Source organism: Salmo salar, chromosome 25, assembly GCF_965601325.2.
Source record: "Salmo salar chromosome 25, fSalSal1, whole genome shotgun sequence".
Classification (NCBI taxonomy): Eukaryota; Metazoa; Chordata; class Actinopteri; order Salmoniformes; family Salmonidae; genus Salmo; species Salmo salar.
In genome coordinates, this window is record NC_138315.1 from 28975618 (window position 1) to 28996978 (window position 21361).

A 21361-nucleotide genomic window follows, 5' to 3' on the forward strand; every position below is an offset into this window, starting at 1 on the left:
GATAGGCTAATTGACATCATTTGAGTTAATTGGAGGTGTACCTGTGGATGTATTTCAAGGCCTACCTTCAAACTCAGTGCCTCTTTGCTTGACATCATGGAAAAATAAATAAAAAAATCAGCCAAGACCCCAGAAATAAAATTGTAGACCTCCACAAGTCTGGTTCATCCTTGGGAGCAATTTCCAAACGCCGGAAGGTACCACGTTCATCTGTACAAACAATAGTACGCAAGTATAAACACATTGGGACCACGCAGCCGTCATACCGCTCAGGAAGGAGATGCGTTCTGTCTCCTAGAGATGAACGTACTTTGGTGTGAAAAGTGCAAATCAATCCCAGAACAACAGCAGAGGACCTTGTGAAGATGCTGGAGGAAACAGGTACAAAAGTATCTATATCCACAGTAAAATGAGTCCTATATCGACATAACCTGAAAGGCCGCTCAGTAAGGAAGAATCCACTGCTCCAAAACCGCCATAAAAAAGCCAGACTACGGTTTGCAAATGCACATGGGGACAAAGATCGTACTTTTTGGAGAAATGTCCTCTGGTCTGATGAAACAAAAATCGAACTGTTTGGCCATAATGACCACTGTTATGTTTGGAGGAAAAAGGGGGAAGCTTGCCAGCCAAAGGATACCATCCCAACCTTGAATCACAGGGTTGGCAGCATCATGTTGTGGGGGTGCTTTGCTGCAGGAGGGACTGGTGCACTTCACAAAATAGATGGCATCATGAGGTAGGAAAATTATGTGGATATATTGAAGCAACATCTCAAGACATCAGTCAGGAAGCTAAAGCTTGGTCGCAAATGGGTCTTCCAAATGGACAATGACCCGAAGTTGTGGCAAAATGGCTTAAGGACAACAAAGTCAAGGTATTGGAGTGGCCATCACAAAGCCCTGACCTCAATCCTATAGAAAATTTGTGGGCAGAACTGAAAAAGCGTGTGCGAGCAAGGAGGCCTACAAACCCGACTCAGTTACACCAGCTGTCAGGAGGAATGGGCCAAATTCACCCAACTTATTGTGGGAAGCTTGTGGAGGGCTACCCAAAACATTTGACCCAAGTTAAACAATTTAAAGGCAATGCTACCAAATACTAGTTGAGTGTATGTAAACTTCTGACCCACTGGGAATGTGATGAAAGAAATACAAGCTGAAATAAATCACTCTACTATTATTCTGACATTTCACATTCTTAAAATAAAGTGGTGATCCTAACTGACCTAAGACAGGGAATTTTTACTAGGATTAAATGTCAGGAATTGTGAAAAACTGAGTTTAAATGTATTTGGCTAATGTGTATCTAAACTTCCGACTTCAAGTGTATGTGTGTGTGTATATATATATATATATGCCAACTAGCCTCTACCCCTTGATAGATATACATTTTTTAATTTGTTTTAATGTTAATCACATTTTCATTTGGCGTACCCCCATACCCCAGTTTGGGAATACCTGGCATAGACTGATTCACCAAGGAGATTGAAGACCCTCAAAAGCACATGTAATGCGGCTGAAGTAAACAAGCAGCTCCCGAGTGGCCTAAGGCACTGCATCTCAGTGCTAGAGGCATCACTACAGACCCTGGTTTGATTCCAGGCTGTATGACAACCGGCCGTGATTGGGAGTCCCATAGGGCAGCGCACAATTGGCCCAGCGTTGTCCGGGTTAGGATTTGGCCGGGGAAGGCTGTCATTGAAAATAAGAATTTGTTCTTAACTGACTTGCCTAGTTAAATAAAGGTTAAAAAAACCATGCTTTTATATAATAATAAAAAAAATTAAAAAACATGCTTTTATATCCTAACACTAATCAGACACTTGCTCTAGAAAGAAAATTAAATATAATTTAATGCAATTGCGCCACCAATAATCCAAATTAGTGAGTGCATAAACTCCGGATGAAAAAAATATCCAATACTGCAGTTTCTTTTATACATTTATTTCAACACCGGTGAAAAATTAGTTCTCATCCACATTGACCGTCTGCAGACCTGTAGAAAGAAAAGAAAACAATCAGAATCAGTTTAGTCTTCAACAGGCAAATGAGGAACAGCACAGGACTAGCTCTGAGCTTTGGTTGGAGCATTTACAGGTCCACTACTTTGTCTACCCATTTGCATGCAGCTGATCTGAAAATAAGTCCACCACAATTAGTTAACCAAGGTCACCCACAGGGGTATTTTGCACCCAGTGGGTGACATACAAGTATTGCTCATTTCATATACACCAGATCACCAACCTCAGAAATGCAAGTATACTTGTGGATACAATTCAGCAGTGAGCACAGCACACAGCCAAGCAAATGTTGGACTTACCTTTGTATGTTGTGACAGGAACGTATGTGACGAGGGTGTACAGTTTGTTGGGAGAGTCCTCGTCTTCATTGCGTTTCCTTGACAGGCGCACGCGCATACGGTATGGGACATTCCTGAAATAACATACAAAATATCAGTTAACTTCTTTGGGATGGGGGCGGTATTTTGAAGTCCAGATGAAAAGTGTGCCCAAAGTAAACTGCCTGCTACTCAGGCCCAGAAGCTAGGATATGCATATAATTGGTAGAGTTGGATAGAAAACACTAAAGTTTCTAAAACTGTTAAAATAATGTCTGTGAGTATAACAGAACTTATTTGGCAGGCGAAACCCCGAGGACAAACCATCCAGGATTTTTTGTTGTTGAGTTCACTGTGTTTTCAATTGGTTTTCTATGGTAAACTAGATTTGAGGCACCTGGTTGCAGTTCCTATAGCTTCCACTAGATGTCAACAGTCTTTAGAAATTGGTTGATGTTTTTCCTTTAGAAATGAAGAAGTACGGCTATTCAGAATGAGAGTCAAGCCAAGTGGACTCTTGTTTGGGGCGCGCGACCTGTAGCTCGCTCCACTTTGATTTTATCCGCTATTGAACACAGTATATTCCGTCTTAAATTTGATCAATTATTTACGTTTTAGGATACCTAAGGATGGATTAAGAAAGTTGTTGGAAATGTTTGGACAAAGTTAACAGGTAACTTATTAGATAATTTGTAGTCATAAGTCTACCACAATTTGTTAATTAAGGTCACCCACAGGGATATTTTCCACCCAGTGGGTGACATACAAGTATTGCTCATTTCATATACACCAGATCACCAACCTCAGAAATGCAAGTACACTTGCCGAGTTGGAACCGGTGTTTTTCTGAATCAAACGCGGACATTTTGGGGATATAAAAAATGAGTTTATCGAACAAAAGGACCATTTGTGATGTTTCTGGGACATATTGGACTGCCAACAGAAGAAGATCTTCAAAGGTAAGGCATGAATTATATCGTTATTTCTGACTTTTGTGTCGCCACCTGCCTGGTTGAAAATGATTTATGCATTTGTATGGTGGGGTGCTGTCCTCAGATAATCGCATGGTTTGCTTTCGCCATAAAGCCTTTTTGAAATCTGACACCGCGGCCGGATTAACAAGAAGTTAAGCTTTATTTTGACATATTGCATGTGTATTTTGAAGAATGTTAAATATTTACAATTCTGTAGTTTGAATTTGGCGCCCTGCACTTTCACTGGATGTTGGTCAGGTGGGACGCTACCGTCCCACCTAGCCTAGAGAGGTTTTAACATGGATAAATGTGCTCAGTTTTAGTGCATGGCATTGTGGAAAACTTCCCACGCCTCAACTTTTATTAATTGTGTCAACTCTACACCCATCGCCAAGCATAACAGGATATTACTTCGCTCTGAAGCCAGCACTGATGCTGGCTCGGTCAAAGTTGATATCCGCCCGGGCTAACTAGCCTCTACCCCTTGATATCAGGACAACACTGCATGAAGCAGATAGGACAGGGGTGACAGTGGGGTTTTCTTGCTGATAGAGGGGTGGAGGGAGAGAGGGAAAAAGAGCCTGATTTTCAACTTTCAATTCAATTAGACGTAACGAATAATGTGCATCAATGATATCAACAATCAATTGTCATTAGCACAAATTTATCCCCAACATTAATGGAAAATGAATGCGAGGCCCATGAACTAGTTTTACTATGGCAGCCATTTTGGCCAGTGCAGTCCATTGCAGAGGAAGCACTGAATTTGACATGGCTGCACAGGCAATTTGGAATTCAGCATAGTCCAGTTCATACTACGGTTAAGTGCATATCGTCCCAACACTTATTGCACTTAAAGCATTAACCTGTAGTATACTGTACCCTCAACTCAGTGTCACTCAGATTGGCTAAGATGACAGTTTCAAGTATCAGTTTTGAAATATAGCCGTCAATCAAGTTAAGCTCATAACCTTTTCTGTACCAGTGACCAGCAGGCTAAGGCCTCTGTCGCAAGAAACACAAGGGTTTGCTTACCTCACACCCTTGGTCCATACAGCCTTGTTCAGGCGAGTGTCGATGCGTACATCAGGGGTTCCCATCTCCTTCATGGCGAACTTGCGGATCTCCTTGAGAGCGCGAGGTGCCCTCCTTTTGAAGGACCTGACGGGACACAGCAAGAAGCAATGTTAATTACATGCACAGGATTATCAAAGAGGTTGATAAAATCGTCACATTTGTCAGAGCAAGCAATGTCTATTTTTCAAAGCAATATAACAACGGATGCCCTTGCAAAAAGGACCCTTATTGCAGTTCCAAAAATAAGCATCCAGCAATGGACAACACTACACAGCACCAGCTGCTTGTCCACCTATAATGACCTTGGAAAGAAAAATAGAGTCACAACGTAGCCTAAGCCCATTCACACTGGCACCTCACATTCTTTCCCATAAGCAACATTCAGCTGGTACAAAATCAGAAGTGTCAATTGCCTCTGATAATTTTACCTCCACCATTCCCTTTAATCCTCTTCAGTGGGATCGCCCACCAAATTACCTTAGACCAGCCATCAAAGTAACAAAAACACCTTGCAAGCATACAAACAGAGTACTTCCTTCAAACCGTGTGTAGATAGCACACATCCATAACTCTATAGCAGCAGACTCAGTGCCATGCCCCCAGACAGTGTACTCACACGCCATGTATGCGCTTGTGGATGTTGACGGTGTACTCCCTGGTCACAACCTCGTTGATGGCAGAACGCCCCTTCTTTTTCTCACCGCCCTTCTTGTTTGGCGCCATCTAAGAAAAGACATCACATAAAACATTGACTAACCTTTTGCTCATAACCAGAGACAAGACATGCATTCCTTAAGTGTCCACTGCTTATTTGGTTAAAAGGAGTGCCCCCCTACCAAGTCAGCACTGAGCTTAAAATGGAACTGACAGCATTTTAGCAACATTAAATCTTATTAAAATCTGTTCATATAGACCCCAGGATACACTATTGTAAATAAAATAAAAATAAAAAAACATCTGTCTAGTCCAGGACCGGAGTCTACGCAGAGCGGTTCACCATGGACAACCAGAGATACAATAGGCCTTTTGTGCATCATTCACTATGAACTCGACTGTGTATTTACCAGCAGTTACAACAGTGTGACTGCAAATATGTCTATACCACAGAGTCCTCTTACATATAGGAACTTTACAGTCCTATTGATCAAACAACCATGAAAAGGTAGGCTCTCTCTCCCTCAGTTATGTACAACAACAAGATCAACAACTAATACTAGCCAGAGCAAGATGAGCTAAAATCAAACAAACATTAGACAAAACCTCTCAAACCTTTTTAGCTAGTTGGCCCTCAAACCAGCATTGATACACGACACGACATCCTAACTGACTTGCCTAGTTAAATAAAGGTAAAATACATTTAAAAATCTTTCTGCAGCTTGCCTACAAGCTAAATGAATCAAGTTGACTAGCTAGCTACTTCCAAGTACAAATCAAATTTGAGAACACAGCACTGACCATTTTACTTGCCCTAGCAGAGCTGGTTAGCTAGTCTGTTTACATGTTATCTAGAGCGTTCATGACTAACTATAAAAATGTTTTGCCTACATTTACCGACACCAGTCATATTCAGCCGGTGTTGCGCCTTCAGTAAATTCATCAATTATTCTGCGCTCTGGTAGGCTGGACACATGACATTTTAACGCTAAATAAAAATAAATAAAAACAAACTAGTTCATTGCATCCGCCGTGGAGCCCAGTTTCATAATATGACCATATTCCCAGCTGCTTGCCGTCATTTAGAAGTAATCACGAAAAAGCAGGCCTTATTTTAGGGCATTTTTCACCCTGCCGGCTCCTATCAAATCAAAGTTTATTTGTCACGTGCGCCGAATACAACAGGTGTAGACCTTACAATGAAATGCTTACTTACAGGCTCTAACCAATAGTGTGAAAAAAAAAGTGTGTGTGTAGGTAAGTAAACAAATAAAACAGTAAAAAGACATTTGAAAATAAGAGTAGCAAGGCTATATACAGACACCGGTTAGTCAGGCTTACTGAGGTAGTATGTACATGTGGTTATGGTTAAAGTGACTATGCATATATGATGAACAGAGAGTAGCAGTAGCGTAAAAAGAGGGGTTGGCGGGTGGTGGGACACAATGCAGATAGCCCGGTTAGCCAATGTGCGGGGGCACTGGTTGGTCAGGCCAATTGAGGTAGTATGTACATGAATGTATAGTTAAAGTGACTACGCATATAAGCTAAACAGGGTGGGGGCAGGGCACACAATGCAAATAGTCCGGGTAACCATTTGGTTACCTGTTCAGGAGTCTTATGGCTTGGGGGTAAAAACTGTTGAGAAGCCTTTTTGTCCTATAATTGGCACTCCGGTACCGCTTGCCATGTGGTAGTAGAGAGAACAGTCTATGACTGGGGTGGCTGGGGTCTTTGACAATTTTCAGGGCCTTCCTCTGACACCGCCTAGTGTAGAGGTCCTGGATGGCAGGCAGCTTTGCCCCAGTGATGTACTGGGCCGTATGCACTACACTCTGTAGTGCCTTGCGGTCGGTGGCCGAGCAATTGCCGTACCAGGCAGTGATGCAACCGGCCAGGATGCTCTCGATGTTGCAGCTGTAGAACCTTTTGAGGATCTCAGGACCCATGCCAAATAATTTTTAGTTTCCTGAGGGGGAATAGGCTTTGTCGTGCCTTCTTCATGACTGTCTTGGTGTGTTTGGACCATTCTGATTTATTGATGTGGACACCAAGGAACTTGAAGCTCTCAACCTGCTCCACTACAGCCCCGTCGATGAGAATGGGGACGTGCTTGGTGCTCCTTTTCCAATAGTCAACAATCATCTCCTTAGTCTTGGTTACGTTGAGGGATAGGTTGTTATTCTGGCACCACCCGGTCAGGTCTCTGACCTCCTCCCTATAGGATGTCTCGTCGTTGTCGGTGATCAGGCCTACCACTGTTGTGTCGTCAGCAAACTTAATGATGGTGTTGGAGTCGTGCCTGGCCATGCAGTCGTGGGTGAACAGGGAGTACAGGAGGGGACTGAGCACGCATCCCTGGCAGTGTTGAGGATCAGTGTGGCAGATGTGTTGCTACCTACCCTCACCACCTGGGGGCGGCCCGTCAGGAAGTCCATGAACCAGTTGCAGAGGGAGGTGTTTAGTCCCAGGTTCCTTAGCTTAGTGATGAGCTTTGAGGGTACTATGGTGTTGAACGCTGAGCTGTAGTCAATGAATGGCCTTCTCACATAGGTGTTCCTTTTGTCCAGGTGGGAAAGGGCAGTGTGGAGTGGAATAGAGATCGCATCATCTGTGGATCTGTTTGGGCGGTATGCAAATTGGAGTGAGTCCAGGGTTTCTGGGATAACGGTGTTGATGTGAGCCATGACCAGCCTTTCAAAGCACTTCATGGCTACGGACGTGAGTGCTACGGGTCTGTAGTCATTTAGGCAGGTTGCCATTGTGTTCTTGGGCACAGGGACTATGGTGGTGTGCTTGAAGCATGTTGGTATTACAGACTCGATCAGGGACATGTTGAAAATGTCAGTGAAGAGACCTGCCAGTTGGTCAGCACATGCTCGGAGTACACGTCCTGGTAATCCATCTGGCCCCGCAGCCTTGTGAATGTTGACCTGTTTAAAGGTCTTACTCGGCTACGGAGAGCGTGATCACACAGTCGTCCGGAACAGCTGATGCTCTTATGCATGCCTCAGTGTTGCTTGCCTCGAAGCGAGCATAGAAGTGATTTAGCTCGTCTGGTAGGCTCGTGTCAATGGGCAGCTCGTGGCTGTGCTTCCTTTTGTAATCTGTAATAGTTTGCAAGCCCTGCCACATCCGACGAGCGTCGGAGCCGGTGTAGTATGATTCCATCTTAGCCCTGTATTGACGCTTTGCCTGTTTGATGGTTCGTCGCAGGGCATAGCGGGATTTCTTGTAAGCTTCCGGGTTAGAGTCCCGCACCTTGAACGCGGCAGCTCTACCCTTTAGCTCAGTGCGAATGTTACCTGTAATCCATGGCTTCTGGTTGAGGTATGTACGTACAGTCACTGTGGGGACGACGTCCTCAATGCACTTATTGATAAAGCCAGTGACTGATGTGGTGTATTCTTCAATGTCATTGGAAGAATCCCGGATTATGTTCCAGTCTGTGATAGCAAAACAGTCCTGTTGTTTAGCATCTGCTTCATCTGACCATTTTTTTTTATAGACCAAGCCACTGGTGCTTCCTGCTTTAATTTTTGCTCGTAAGCAGGAATCAAGAGGATAGTTGTGGTCGGATTTACCAAATGGAGGGCGAGGGAGAGCTTTGTACACGTCTCTGTGTGTGGAGTACAGGTGATCTAGAATTATTTCCCCTCTGGTTGCACATTTAACATGTTGATAGAGATTTGGTAGAACTGATTTAAGTTTCCCTGCATTAAAGTCTCCGGCCACTAGGAGCACCACCTCTGGGTGAGTGGTTTCCTGTTTGCTTATTTCCTTTTTCAGCTGCCTGAGTGCGGTCTTAGTGCCGGCATCTGTCTGTGGTGGTAAATAAACAGCCACAAAAAGTATAGCTGAGAACTCTCTAGGCAAGTAGTGTGGCCTGCAGTTTATCACAATATACTCTACTTCAGGCGAGCAAAATCTAGAGACTTCCTCAGATTTCGTGCACCAGCTGTTGTTTACAAATGTGCAAAGACCCCCCCCCCCCCCCCCCCATCTTACCGGAGTGTGCTGTTCTATCCTGCCGGTGCAGCGTGTATCCCGCAAGCTGAATATCCATGTCGTCATTCAGCCACGATTCCGTGAAACATAGGATATTACAGTTTTTGATGTCCCGTTGGTAGGATATTCGTGATCGTACCTCGTCTAGTTTATTGTCCAATGATTGCACGTTGGCGAGTAATATTGACGGTAACGGCAGCATTCCTAGTTGCCTTCTTCGGGTCCGGACGAGGCATCCCGCTCTTCTTCCTCTGTGTCGCTTCCTTTTGCAAATAATTGGGATGTCTGCCCTGTGGGGTGTTTCGAGAATATCGTGTGAATCCTGCTTGCTGCTGTTGTTGTAAAAATCTTTGTCTAATCCGAGGTGAGTGATCGCTGTCCTGATATCTAGAAGCTCTTTTCTGCCGTAAGATACGGTTGCAGAAACATGTACAAAATAATTCACAAATATCGCAACAAAAAAAAACACATAATAGCACAATTGGTTAGGAGACTGTAAAACAGCAGCCATCTCCTCCGGCGCCACTGTAATCACTGTAGTTCTATTGAGTACCGTGGCACCAACTCGCCTTCCGAATGTTCTATTCCAAGCTTATTTTTCTACATCACAATGCCTGCTTCGCTATTGTTGGCAATGAGACCTGCTCACGTTGTTTATAGATAAAATGTTAACCGAAAATTAGTCATGGAACCTGGGGCGACAGGTAGCCTAGTGGTTAGAGCGTTGGGCCAACCGAAAGGTTGATCAATCGAATCCCCGAGCTGACAAGGTAAACATCTGTCGTTTGGCCCCTGAACAAGGCAGTTAACCTCACTAGGGTAGGGAGCACTATTTTCACCTCCGGATGAAAAGCGTGCCCAAAGTAAACTGCCTGCTACTCAGGCCCAGAAGCTATGATATGCATATAATTGGTAGATTTGGATAAACACTCTAAAGTTTCCAAAACTGTTAAAATCATGTCTGTGAGTATAACAGAACTGATATGGCAGGTGACAACCTGAGAACAATCCATCCAGGAAGTGGGATTTTTTTTGTTTTTGTAGTTTTCTATCGAATGCCATTACAGTATCCATTGACTTAGGACTCAAATTGCACTTGCTGTGGCTTCCACTAGATGGCAACAGTCTTTAGACATTGTTTCATGCTTGTATTCTGAAAAATGAGTGAGTAAGACCAGTCAGAATGAGTGGACCCTGCAGTGTCAGAGGCTTTTCATGCGCACGACCCAGAGCATGCCTTTGTTGTTTTCCTTTTATATTGACGAAGCTTTTGTCCGGTTGAAATGTTATTGATTATTATGACTAAAAACAACCTAAGGCTTGATTATAAACATCGTTTGACATGTTTCTACGAACTTAACTGATACTTTTCGTCTGTCTGTTGTTGACTGCCTTTGAGCCTGTGGATTACTGAACAAAACGGAGGTTTTTGGATATAAAGAGGGAATTTATCGAACATTTGAGTAAATGGGAGTCTTGTGAGTGCAACCATATGAAGTTCATCAAAGGTAAGTGAATAATTTTATCACTATTTCTGACTTGTGTAACTCCTCTACTTGGCTGCTAACTGTTTAATGATTTGTCTGCTGGGCGCTGTTCTCAGATAATGGTATGCTTTCGCCGTAAAAGCCTTTTGAAATCTGACACAGTGGTTGGATTAACAAGAAATTAATATTTAATTCGATGTCTAACACTTGTATGTTTTATGAATTTTTATGAGTATTTCTGTTTTTGAATTTGGTGCTCTGCAATTTCACTGGATGTTGGCCAGGTGGGACGGTAGAGTACCACACCCCCTAGAGAGGTTAACCCACTGTTCCTAGGCCGTCATTGTAAATAAGAATTTGCTCTTAACCGACTTGCCTAGTTAAAAAAAATATAATAATCTCTTGCGGTCGTCCCATTGATTCCTATAGGGAAAATATAGACATGTCTGCCTATTTCACCAAATATCTCACAATGTGTATATTTAGATTTTTTTCAAGTCGGATGCCATTTTAATAATGAGAATCTCCTTTTTCTAATTATGTAAGTCTGGGCAGCGAACTTGGTCGTCATCAAACGCTAGACTCAAAATACTTTTTGCCCATGGAACGCTGAGCTCTCCCCATTGTTTTCCTATGGAGAGGCATGCCTTCTATTTCACCAAATATCTCACAATGTGTATATTTAGATTTTTTTCAGGTCGGGCACCATTTTAAATCAGGAGAATCTCCTCTTTGTAATTATGTAAGTCTGGGCAGCGAGCTCCTTTGTCATCGATCACCAGACTAGAAATAATTATACGTTTTCGTTTTTTCTTTACTTTCTCATTACGCAGACATAAGCGCAGTTGACACAATTACTTTCTACACGAGTCGTTTTTTTCCCAGTTTCGTCAGATGAACAGATTGTGGTAAAATAAAAAGGATACATTTTTTGGGCCATTAAGGCGAAATGGAATTCTAAGCATCACTCCAATCAAAACAGGCTCTGCTAACGTTCGATTCCATTCATTTGCCATGGGCTGGTGCTAGTGTTCCAGTTTAGCCAATGTTCTTTTGCTGTTGTTCAGCCTTGGGTGAACGTTGACTCGTTCTATTGTCCAGCCTAGCTCTGGCACACTCGGAGGAGAGTGATCTGAAATCCGAGTAGATAGCCAGAGTGAATTTGCGAACGCAAGAGCTATGCAAACAGTCATTCAAGTTCTTGCTAGATAACCAAATTACACCTGCCACCAAAAAACAAGGGGAAAAGTCAGTTACTCACCCACTCCTCCCAATGACATCCTCCTAGCAGCTAGCAAACGTTAGGCTCTGTTTTTAGCTTGATAAATAGATACGCTAACCCATTAGCTACGTTAGCTAACCAAATGGCTACCCAGACTATTTGCATTGCCCCCCTCATACGCTGCTGCTACTGTGTTATTATTTATGCATAGCATTTTTCATTTCAGTCATTTAGCAGACGCTCTTATCCAGAGCGACTTACAGTAGTGAATGCATACATTTCATCCATTTTTTTTGTACTGGCCCCCCGTGAGAATCGAACCCACAACCCTGGAGTTGCACACACCATGCTGGCGTTGCAAATGCCATGCTCTACCAACTGAGCCACAGGGAAGGCCCGCATATCCACTTTAATAACTCTACATGTACATATTACCTCAATTACCTTGACACCGGTATTTACTGCTGCTCTTTAATTATTTGTTATTAATCTCGTTTTATTATAGGTATTTTCTTAACTACATTTTTGGTTTAGGGCTTGTAAGTAAGCATTTCACTGTAAGGTCTACACCGGTTGTATTCGGCGCATGACGTTTTTTTTGACTGATGTGATTATTGCCCTGCTAGTTTGATTGTATTGACAATAACAGCCTTAGTTACATTCGTCCATTTTTGTCCAAAATATTGAGCAATTGAAACTGAAACAGTGCATCCAGAAAGGAAGCAGCAAACAATTTACATCTGATTTACAACCCGATATCAGTATTTTTTTCAACCACCAATAAATGTATTGCCGAATTATACTAATCATGCGTTGAACTGGATAAGTCTATTCAACCAAAAATGCCTTCGTGTAAGTGACGTCGTGGAATGTTAATAAGTCAAATATTAACCTATTTTTAAAACCTCTTATAAAGTTGGTTTTGTAGCATAAACTGTTAATTTGATATGACTGATATGACTGTTTTATATCGGCAAAATAGTTAAAAGGCTGTCAGTTCCACTTTAAGTCTGCTTTCAATGACATGAACGTAAACAATCCCACGTGAAGTTTCATTAGTGAAAAATTAGAATGTTGTAGAAAATACATTTCATAGGTTTACAATACCAGAAACTTTCGCCATCTAGATACGTGTTTGTGGGGCATAAACAATGTATACATCATTGAGCATAAATCTGGCTGCTGACGCCAGGCAATGCAGCCGGCTAGCTAATGACACTGGTATTGATCTAGCTTGCTAGTTTAACTAGCGCGCTACAGAGATTGGTTTCTGACTAACTTTACATTAATAGCAATGCGATGTTGTGAAACAGAAATTGGGGATCCCAGACCTAAACAAAGGACTAATAGGCCTTACAACCGAGACATTTGACACAATAGTTCCGTTTAGCTGACTACTGGTTGTGGACGTGCGGATAGCAAAGAGACTGCTTAGTGACTACACGTTTCTAATTAAATACGCACAATTGATCATTTGGGAATATTCAACCAAGATTGAATCGTTTAGGGAGTTCAGTGTCTCATCTTGCAATTACGTAATTAAAACATTGGACTATATTCACACACTGTCAGGATGAAGTTAGATAAATAACACACATTAGGCAAAGCAGTACTCACTCTGCCCGAGAAATGTCGGAAAGGAAGTTGCAAAGACTTGTGGGTACTAAATGGCAACGAAAAAGGGTTCACATCCGGATCGTTCTAAACGCACGAAAGAAATATTGGTGGATACAATTTCAATTAAATTTCAATATAAGGGCTTTATTGGTATGGGAAACATATGTTTACATTGCCAAAGCAAGATAAATAGATACACACTTAGTGAAATAAACAATATAAAATTAACAGTAAACATTACACTTACAAAATAATAAAGACATTTCAAATGTCATATGTATGTATATATGTATGTATGTATGTGTATATGTATGTATATATATATTACAGTGTTGTAATATTGTGCAAATAGTTAATGTACAAAAGGGAAAATAAACAAATATAGGTTGTATTTACAATAGTGTTTGTTCTTCACTGGTTGCACTTTTCAATTTGGCAACAGGTCACCAATCTTGCTGCTGTCATTGCACACCGTGGTATTTCACCCAATAGATATGGTTGAAATATTGGATTTGTTTTCGAATTTGTGTGGGTCTGTGTAGGCTGAGGGAAATATGTGTCTCTAATATGGTCATCCATTTGGCAGGAGGATAGGAAGTGCAGCTCAGTTTCCACCTCATTTTGTGGGCAGTGTGCAGAGCCAGGTCTGCATTCGACTGCCTTTCTCAATATCAAGGCTATACTCACTGAGTCTGTACATAGTCAAAGATTTCCTTAATTTTGGGTCAGTCACAGTGGTCAGGTATGCTGCCACTGTGTACTCTCTGTTTAGGGCCAAATAGCATTCTAGTTTGCTCAGTTTTTTGTAAATTCTTTCCAATGTGTCAAGTAATTATCTTTTTGTTTTATCATGATTTGGTTGGGTATAATTGTGTTGCTGTCCTGGGGCTCTGTTTGTGTTTGTGAACAGAGCCCCAGGACCAGCTTGCTTAGTGGGCTCTTCTCTGGGTTTATTTCTCTGTAGGGGATGGCTTTGTAATGGAAGGTTTGGGAATTGCTTCCTTTTGTGTGGTTGTATAATTTAACAACTATTTTCTGGATTTTGATAATTAGCGGGTATCGGCCTAATTCTGCTCTGCATGCATTATTTGGTGTTTTATGTTGTACACAGAGGATACATCTCATTATTGTAATCCTTTCTTGAATATTCGATGAGTGTTGATGATGTCTACCGCCTGTATTTAATGGCAAGAGACGTTATGCTACTAGCCTCAGACATGAATATGCATAGCCATCTCGAGACTATGATATAAAGTGTTTTTTCGCAAACTTGCCGGGATGTCACATCTACTTCTACCAGTATACTTTTAATAACTTCAGCATAAAGAAAAGTCAATTTGATAAAAATAAAACCCACGTAGCAAATAAGCCATTCATTTTTTTGGGGTGACCAAATTCGACACTCATTAACCGCCATACAAAAACTCCTTGCTTGATCGGAGCAACAAAAAAAAACGCCACCTGCTGGAGGGCGACAGATTTCCCCCCGAGTTGGGCCTCTCGGTTCCCCTTTCTCTCTTGAGTTTACTCCACTGAGGTTCACTCAGGCAAATATTATCTATTATATTGACAAGATAGGCGAGTGACCGTTCTAACAATGGAAATACAACCGTTAATACATGTCCTCAATGATTGAAAGCATGCACGATCAGGTAGGACCATTCAAACCACGCGTGCGCACAACAGGCACTAAGTCGTTTTTCTCAAAGTTGACGGAATGCCACATGCATGTCTCCATTTATATCAGTACATTTGTAACAGTCTAAACATTACAAAACGTATATTCGATCAAATCAGCTTCACGTCATTCGACACTCTCTCATAGACCTCCATACAAAAAAGGCTTCTCTCACACGGACGCCTCTTCCTCTCTCTTTGTTCAGGCCGTTTAAAACATCAGTTCCGGTCTACTTGACGGTGGCTCTCACATAGAAACCAATGCGATAGAAACTGGGTCTGGTCTGCTAAGTTTATTGGCTTGTATATGAACCAGAAATAAAACAGCGAGTGGGATGTCTCGCTTCCTCTTTCGTTTCTGACACCAAATTATTTTTTGCAGTGTTTTTCCGAAACAATAAATAAATTACACGACATTTTGAGTAATGTGTTATCTGTAATTTGTAGAAAATGTTTGTAGCCACGAGAAGTCCAGAGCAAGCATAAATAAACGAATAATCTTCTTTACTACATCTCCCGTAATGCACGGTGTTACCCGGGTCGAGTCAAAGGTCAAAACTCAACGCTGCAATGTTGTGAACGAAGTGGAAACTGATGGGAAAACAGCTGAGAAAAGCTCTTACTACTTATTTAACATTTTATAATAATTCGATTCATGATTTTACGACCAGTAAGTCTGGTATGCATATTTTTTTGTTGATCAAGGTCGATTTTGTTTAGCTGTATAACTTACTTTTACAATGACTTTGGTGACAAGCTAGCTAGTAAGCTAACTAGTATTTTCTAACTTATCTAGCTGCCCATATCTGCACTCCTGTGGAGTTTGTGGAAATGTATCTAGCTTCTTTTTAAGTATGAAATGAATAACGCGACCTACGTACAATTATAAAAGACTACTTGCAAGCAGTGATTTATCATTTTGGTCACATAGCTAAAAGCTAGCTATCAACAACATAGGTACAATGACACTTGCCCCGAAGGAGCTCTCCAACCTCTTGGGAATCATCTCAGAGGAAGCTTGCACCAACACTTTCGATAGTCTATCAACCGCCTTTCATCATTACTTCGCGAAGGCCGAACATTTCCGAGTAGGATCGGTTTTGGTGATGCTACTGCAACAGCCGGACCTTCTGCCAAGTTCTGCGCAGCGCCTGACTGCCCTCTACCTCCTCTGGGAGATGTACCGCACAGAGCCACTGGCCGCAAATCCCTTTGCCGCTGTCTTTGCGCACTTGCTGAACCTCTCCCCAGTTGGAGATGAGCAGGAGAAACAACTGTCTGGTAAGTGTCTGCTAAAATATCAAATGTAATCCATTTGGATAGTAAGAAGTATTGTCCAAAGTTTTTACCAGCAGTGTGTTGCTTTCATCATATCAACTCAAGTATATCCTGATCATGTGATTGTTCATAGGATTCCTGCCACCCATTACACAGCCCGAGAAGTTCTTCCTCTCCCAGCTAATGCTGGCGCCTCCAAGGGAACTCTTCAAGAAGACCCCCAGACAGGTTTCCTGCATGGACGTGGGGAACATGCCACAGTCCATAGACATTAGTGGTCTGCAGTTGGCATTGGCAGGTACAGTACCTGAATGTATGCACTTCGCATGTATCTTGTATGGAGGATGGTTACAGAATCGCAATAATTTTAGGCAACTCAAAAATAGTTACGTATGATGGGGAATTGTACATTTCTTGGTTAGGAATCCACCTATTGAGATTTGCTTGTGTTGAGACATAAAACCTCTCATATCCTTACTGTAGTACAACAGCACAGTTCTTTACACTTTACTATGCAGCAATTCTAACACTTAATATATAAACAACCTTATTCCTCTCTCTCCCCATTTAACCTGCAGAGCGCCAGTCAGAGCTACCCACCCAGAGTAAGGCCAGCTTCCCCAGCATCCTCAACGACCCGGATCCAGATTCTTCCAACTCCGGGTTCGACAGCTCAGTGGCCAATCAGATCACAGAGTCTCTGGTCACTGGGCCTCGACCTCCACTGGAGAGTAAGTGGAGCAATTTATCATTCAGTTTGTTATTAGTCTGTCTGTTATGTTTATGGACGACATAAGTAAGGTGTATGTTGACACAAAAACATACACTATATACAGTTGAAGTCGGAAGTTTACATACACTTAGGTTGGAGTCATTAAAACTCGTTTTTCAACCACTCCACAAATTTCTTGTTAACAAACTATAGTTTTGGCAAGTAGGTTAGGACATCTACTTTGTGCAATTTTTCCAACAATTGTTTACAGACTTAATTATAAGTGAAATAATCTCTGTGTCACAATTCCAGTGGGTCAGAAGTTTACATGCACTAAGTTGACTGGGCCTTTAAACAGCGTGGAAAATTCCAGAAAATTATATCATGGCTTTAGAAGCTTCTGATAGGCTAATTGACATCATTTGAGTATATTGGAGGTGTACCTGTGGATGTATTTCAAGGCCTACCTTCAAACTCAGTGCCTCTTTGCTTGACATCATTGGAAAATCAAAAGAAATCAACCCAGACCTCAGAATTTTTTTGGGACCTCCACAAGTCTGGTTCATCCTTGGGAGCAATTTCCAAACGCCTGAAGATACCACGTTCATCTGTACAAACAATAGTACGCAAGTATAAACACCATGGGACCACGCAGCCGTCATACCGCTCAGGAAGGAGACACGTTCTGTCTCCTAGAGATGAACTTACTTTGGTGCTAAAAGTGCAAATCAATCCCAGAACAACAGCAAAGGACCTTGTGAAGATGCTGGAGGAAACGGGTACAAAAGTATCTATATCCACAGTAAAACGAGTCCTATATCGACATAACCTGAAAGGCCGCTCAGCAAGGAAGAAGCCACTGCTCCAAAACCGCCATAAAAAAGCCAGACTATGGTTTGCAACTGCACATGGGGACAAAGATCGTACTTTTTTTGAGAAATGTCCTCTGGTCTGATGAAACAAAAATAGAACTGTTTGGCCATAATGACCATCGTTATGTTTGGAGGAAAAAGGGGAACGCTTGCAAGCCGAAGAACACCATCCCAACCGTGAAGCATGGGGTAGCAGCATCATGTTGTGGGGGTGCATTGCTGCAGGAGGGACTGGTGCACTTCACAAAATAGATGGCATCATGAGGAAAGAAAATTGTGGATATATTGAAGCAACATCTCAAGACATCAGTCAGGAAGTTACAGCTTGGATGCAAATGGGTCTTCCAAATGGACAATGACCCAAGCATACTTCCAAAGTTGTGGCAAAATGGCTTAAGGACAACAAAGTCAAGGTATTGGAGTGGCCATCACCTCAATCCCATAGAACATTTGTGGGCAGAACTGAAAAAGCTTGTGTGAGCAAGGAGGCCTACAAACCCGACTCAGTTACACCAGCTGTCAGGAGGAATGGGCCAATATTCACCCAACTTATTGTGGGAAGCTTGTGGAAAGCTACCCAAAACGTTTGACCCAAGTTAAACAATTTAAAGGCAATGCTACCAAATACGAATTTAGTGTATGTAAACATCTGACCCACTGGGAATGTGATGAAAGAAATAAAAGCTGAAATAAATAATTTTCTCTACTATTCTGACATTTCACATTCTTAAAATGAAGTGGTGATCCTAACTGACCTAAGACAGGGAATTTTTACTAGGATTAAATGTCAGGAATTGTGAAAAACGGAGTTGAAATGTATTTGGCTAAGTTGTATGTAAACTTCCGACTTCAACTGTATACAAAAGTATGTGGACACACCTTTTAAATTAGTGGATTTGGCTATTTCAGCCACACCCATTGCTGACAGGTGTATAAAATCGAGCACACTGCCATGCAATCTCCATAGACAAAGATTGTCAGTAGAATGGCTTTACTGAAGATCTATGACTTTCAACGTGGCGCTGTCATAGGATGCCACCATTCCAACAAGTCAGTTCGACAAATTTCTGCCCTGCTAGAGCTGCCCCCTTCAACTGTAAGTGCTGTTATTGTGAAGTGGAAACGTCTAGGAGCAGCAATGGCTCAGCCGTGAAATGGTAGGCCACACAAACTCACAGAACGGGGCTGCCAAGTGCTGAAGCGTGTAGCGTGTAAAAATTGCCTGTCCTCGGTTGCAACACTCACTACCGAATTGGAAACGCTTTCTCTGGAGTGGTGAATCACGATTCACCATTTGACAGTCCGGTGGACAAATCTGGCTTTGGCAGCTGCCAGGAGAACGCTACCTGCTCAAATGCATAGAGCCAACTGTAAAGTTTGGTGGAGGAGAAATAATGGTCTGGGGCTGTTTTTCATGGTTCGGGCGAGGCCCCTTAGTTCCAGTGAAGGGAAATCTTAATGCTACATACAATGACATTCTAGGCAATTCTGTGCTTCCAACTTTGTGGCAACAGTTTGGGGAAGGCCCTTTCCTGTTTCAGCATGACAATGCCCCCTCTTGTGGTAGCAAAGGGAGGGGACCAACTCCATATTAATGCCCATGATTTTGGAATGAGATGCTCAACGAGCAGGTGTCCACATACTTCTGGTCATGTGGTGTTTGTCTTTTCAATAGCTTGGTATTGTAATGACACAGGAATGATACTGTGAAGTATATACCATGTCCCAAGTATCACGTAAGACAAGCCACATATCCAGCCTGTAACGCCTCCCTTTGACCCTACCTCCCCCAGGTCACTTTCGTCCAGAGTTCATCCGGCCGCCCCCTCCCTTGCACGTGTGTGAGGATGAGCTGGCTTGGCTAAACCCCACGGAGCCCGACCACCATGTGCAGTGGGACCGCTCCATGTGTGTGAAGAACAGCACGGGTGTGGAGATCAAACGCATCATGGCCAAGGCCTTCAAGAGCCCACTGTCTGCCCAGCAGCAGTCACAGGTGAGTAGACAGGTACACTGTCTACTCAACTGTATTTTATATATTTCAAACATGACCTTCGCTTGGGAGTTCAACCTGAATGTCTCTCTAAATTTTGCTCTCTCCCTACAGCTCCTGAGTGAGTTGGAGAAGGATCCGAAGCTGGTGTACCACATCGGTCTGACCCCGGCCAAGCTGCCTGACCTGGTGGAAAACAACCCTCTGGTGGCCATCGAGATGCTTCTCAAACTGATGCAGTCCAGCCAGATCACGGAGTACTTTTCTGTTCTGGTCAACATGGACATGTCCCTGCACTCCATGGAGGTGGTCAATAGGTGGGGACTTTGGATAGAATTTGATTTATACAATTCAGTTGTCTACAATCAGTTTTAAAATGTTTATTTATGTGAGGTTATTCTTTGTGTGCACAGGCTGACAACTGCTGTGGACCTCCCTCCAGAGTTCATTCACCTGTACATCTCCAACTGTATCTCCACGTGTGAACAGATCAAAGACAAGTACATGCAGGTAAGGAGGACTGTGGAAGGGCCTTGACAGGAGCCTGTAGCTTACTGTTTGGCCTTTCAGTCACATTGAACTGCTTGTCTTACCAGAGGATGTATGCCACTTTCTTTCTGAGAAATATGTAACAGGAAGTTCATTTGTGTGTTCTCCCTGCTCAAGATAACTGTTTATTTTACTAATGTTAGTCAATGCGCCGCTGTGTTAGCCAGTGTTCCAGATGTGTATGTAAAACCTCTGTTTCCATTTGCAGAACCGCCTAGTGCGCCTGGTGTGTGTGTTCCTTCAGTCTCTGATCCGGAACAAGATCATAAACGTGCAGGACCTGTTCATCGAGGTGCAGGCCTTTTGCATTGAGTTCAGCCGCATACGGGAAGCAGCCGGCCTCTTCCGCCTCCTCAAGACCCTGGATACAGGAGAAATCCCCCCAGAGGTCAAACCTGCCAAATAACGCTTTCATAGTAAATAAAACGTGGCAGTAGCCTGTTGTGCCAAATAACACCCCCCAGGTAGTAAGCTCACAGAGGCACAACCCTCTAAATGGCGCCCCAACCAAGAGAAACTGACCAAGGCTGTATAACCACCCAGACAATCCTCACGATCTCACCAGTACCCACCTGGAGTCCAGCTTTGAACTCAGTTACTGTTTTTCATCTCTCTTTTCTGGACAAAGATGGACATATTTTGAAAATAGATTTTGAAACAGTTTTTTTCCCCTCCATAGATTGATGCTTGTTGGTTTTGTTTCATTAAATGGATATGTAATGAACCATCTGGGTTGTTGAATTGTATTTTCTACTGAACATAGTGAGACATGCAGATACAGAACTGTTGGATTCTGTTTTGAATGAGGGAACTAGATGATTTATGACATGAATAGGTTCTCAATGCAGAACAACTATTTGTAAGGGAACTGCTCATACTGATGTAAAGGTGTAGTGCATGT

The 21361-nt window shown here is 42.6% G+C and overlaps 2 protein-coding genes and 1 non-coding gene across 8 annotated transcripts; 1 reads left to right on the forward strand and 2 right to left on the reverse strand.

Moving 5' to 3' along the window:
* Window positions 1-1930: 1930 nt before the first annotated feature.
* On the reverse strand, window positions 1931-15251 carry LOC106586486 (large ribosomal subunit protein eL31). Of its 5 annotated transcripts, none has more exons than XM_082969086.1 (5): window positions 15233-15251; window positions 5008-5114; window positions 4350-4475; window positions 2323-2435; window positions 1931-1998 (listed from the first exon to the last, which is right to left on the reverse strand). In XM_082969086.1, exons 2-5 carry the CDS (start codon window positions 5112-5114, stop codon window positions 1967-1969), a joined length of 378 nt encoding a protein of 125 aa, XP_082825212.1. In that variant the 5' UTR covers window positions 15233-15251; the 3' UTR covers window positions 1931-1966. The 5 variants fall into 5 exon arrangements, with proteins under 5 accessions (XP_082825212.1, XP_014029327.1, XP_014029325.1 ...); XM_014173852.1 differs by having other exon boundaries at window positions 15215-15233; XM_014173850.3 differs by lacking the exon at window positions 15233-15251 and adding an exon at window positions 13380-13482.
* On the reverse strand, window positions 3960-4094 carry LOC123730663 (small nucleolar RNA SNORA5). The gene has a single exon (XR_006762098.1). It is a non-coding gene; the product is annotated as a small nucleolar RNA SNORA5 (small nucleolar RNA).
* A 130-nt stretch (window positions 15252-15381) lies between the features above and the next one.
* Window positions 15382-21184, forward strand: LOC106586484 (CCR4-NOT transcription complex subunit 11). 2 transcript variants are annotated; one of them, XM_014173847.3, is made up of 7 exons: window positions 15382-16337; window positions 16468-16632; window positions 16913-17065; window positions 19712-19926; window positions 20026-20228; window positions 20325-20421; window positions 20669-21184. In XM_014173847.3, exons 1-7 carry the CDS (start codon window positions 16019-16021, stop codon window positions 20864-20866), a joined length of 1350 nt encoding a protein of 449 aa, XP_014029322.1. In that variant the 5' UTR covers window positions 15382-16018; the 3' UTR covers window positions 20867-21184. The 2 variants fall into 2 exon arrangements, with proteins under 2 accessions (XP_014029322.1, XP_014029323.1); XM_014173848.3 differs by having other exon boundaries at window positions 19712-19914.
* The last annotated feature ends 177 nt before the right edge of the window (window positions 21185-21361 follow it).

Coding starts and splice junctions, on each gene's coding strand:
- LOC106586484 (XM_014173847.3), top strand. CDS start 16,019: ATGACACTTGCCCCGAAGGAGCTCTCCAACCTCTTGGGAATCATCTCA. Junction 17,066..19,711: donor GCCTCGACCTCCACTGGAGA/GTAAGTGGAGCA, acceptor TACCTCCCCCAG/GTCACTTTCGTCCAGAGTTC. Junction 19,927..20,025: donor AGTCACAGGTGAGTAGACAG/GTACACTGTCTA, acceptor CTCTCCCTACAG/CTCCTGAGTGAGTTGGAGAA.
- LOC106586486 (XM_014173849.1), bottom strand. Junction 2,436..4,349: donor GTATGGACCAAGGGTGTGAG/GTAAGCAAACCC, acceptor ATGTTATTTCAG/GAATGTCCCATACCGTATGC. Junction 1,999..2,322: donor TCCTGTCACAACATACAAAG/GTAAGTCCAACA, acceptor TTCTTTCTACAG/GTCTGCAGACGGTCAATGTG.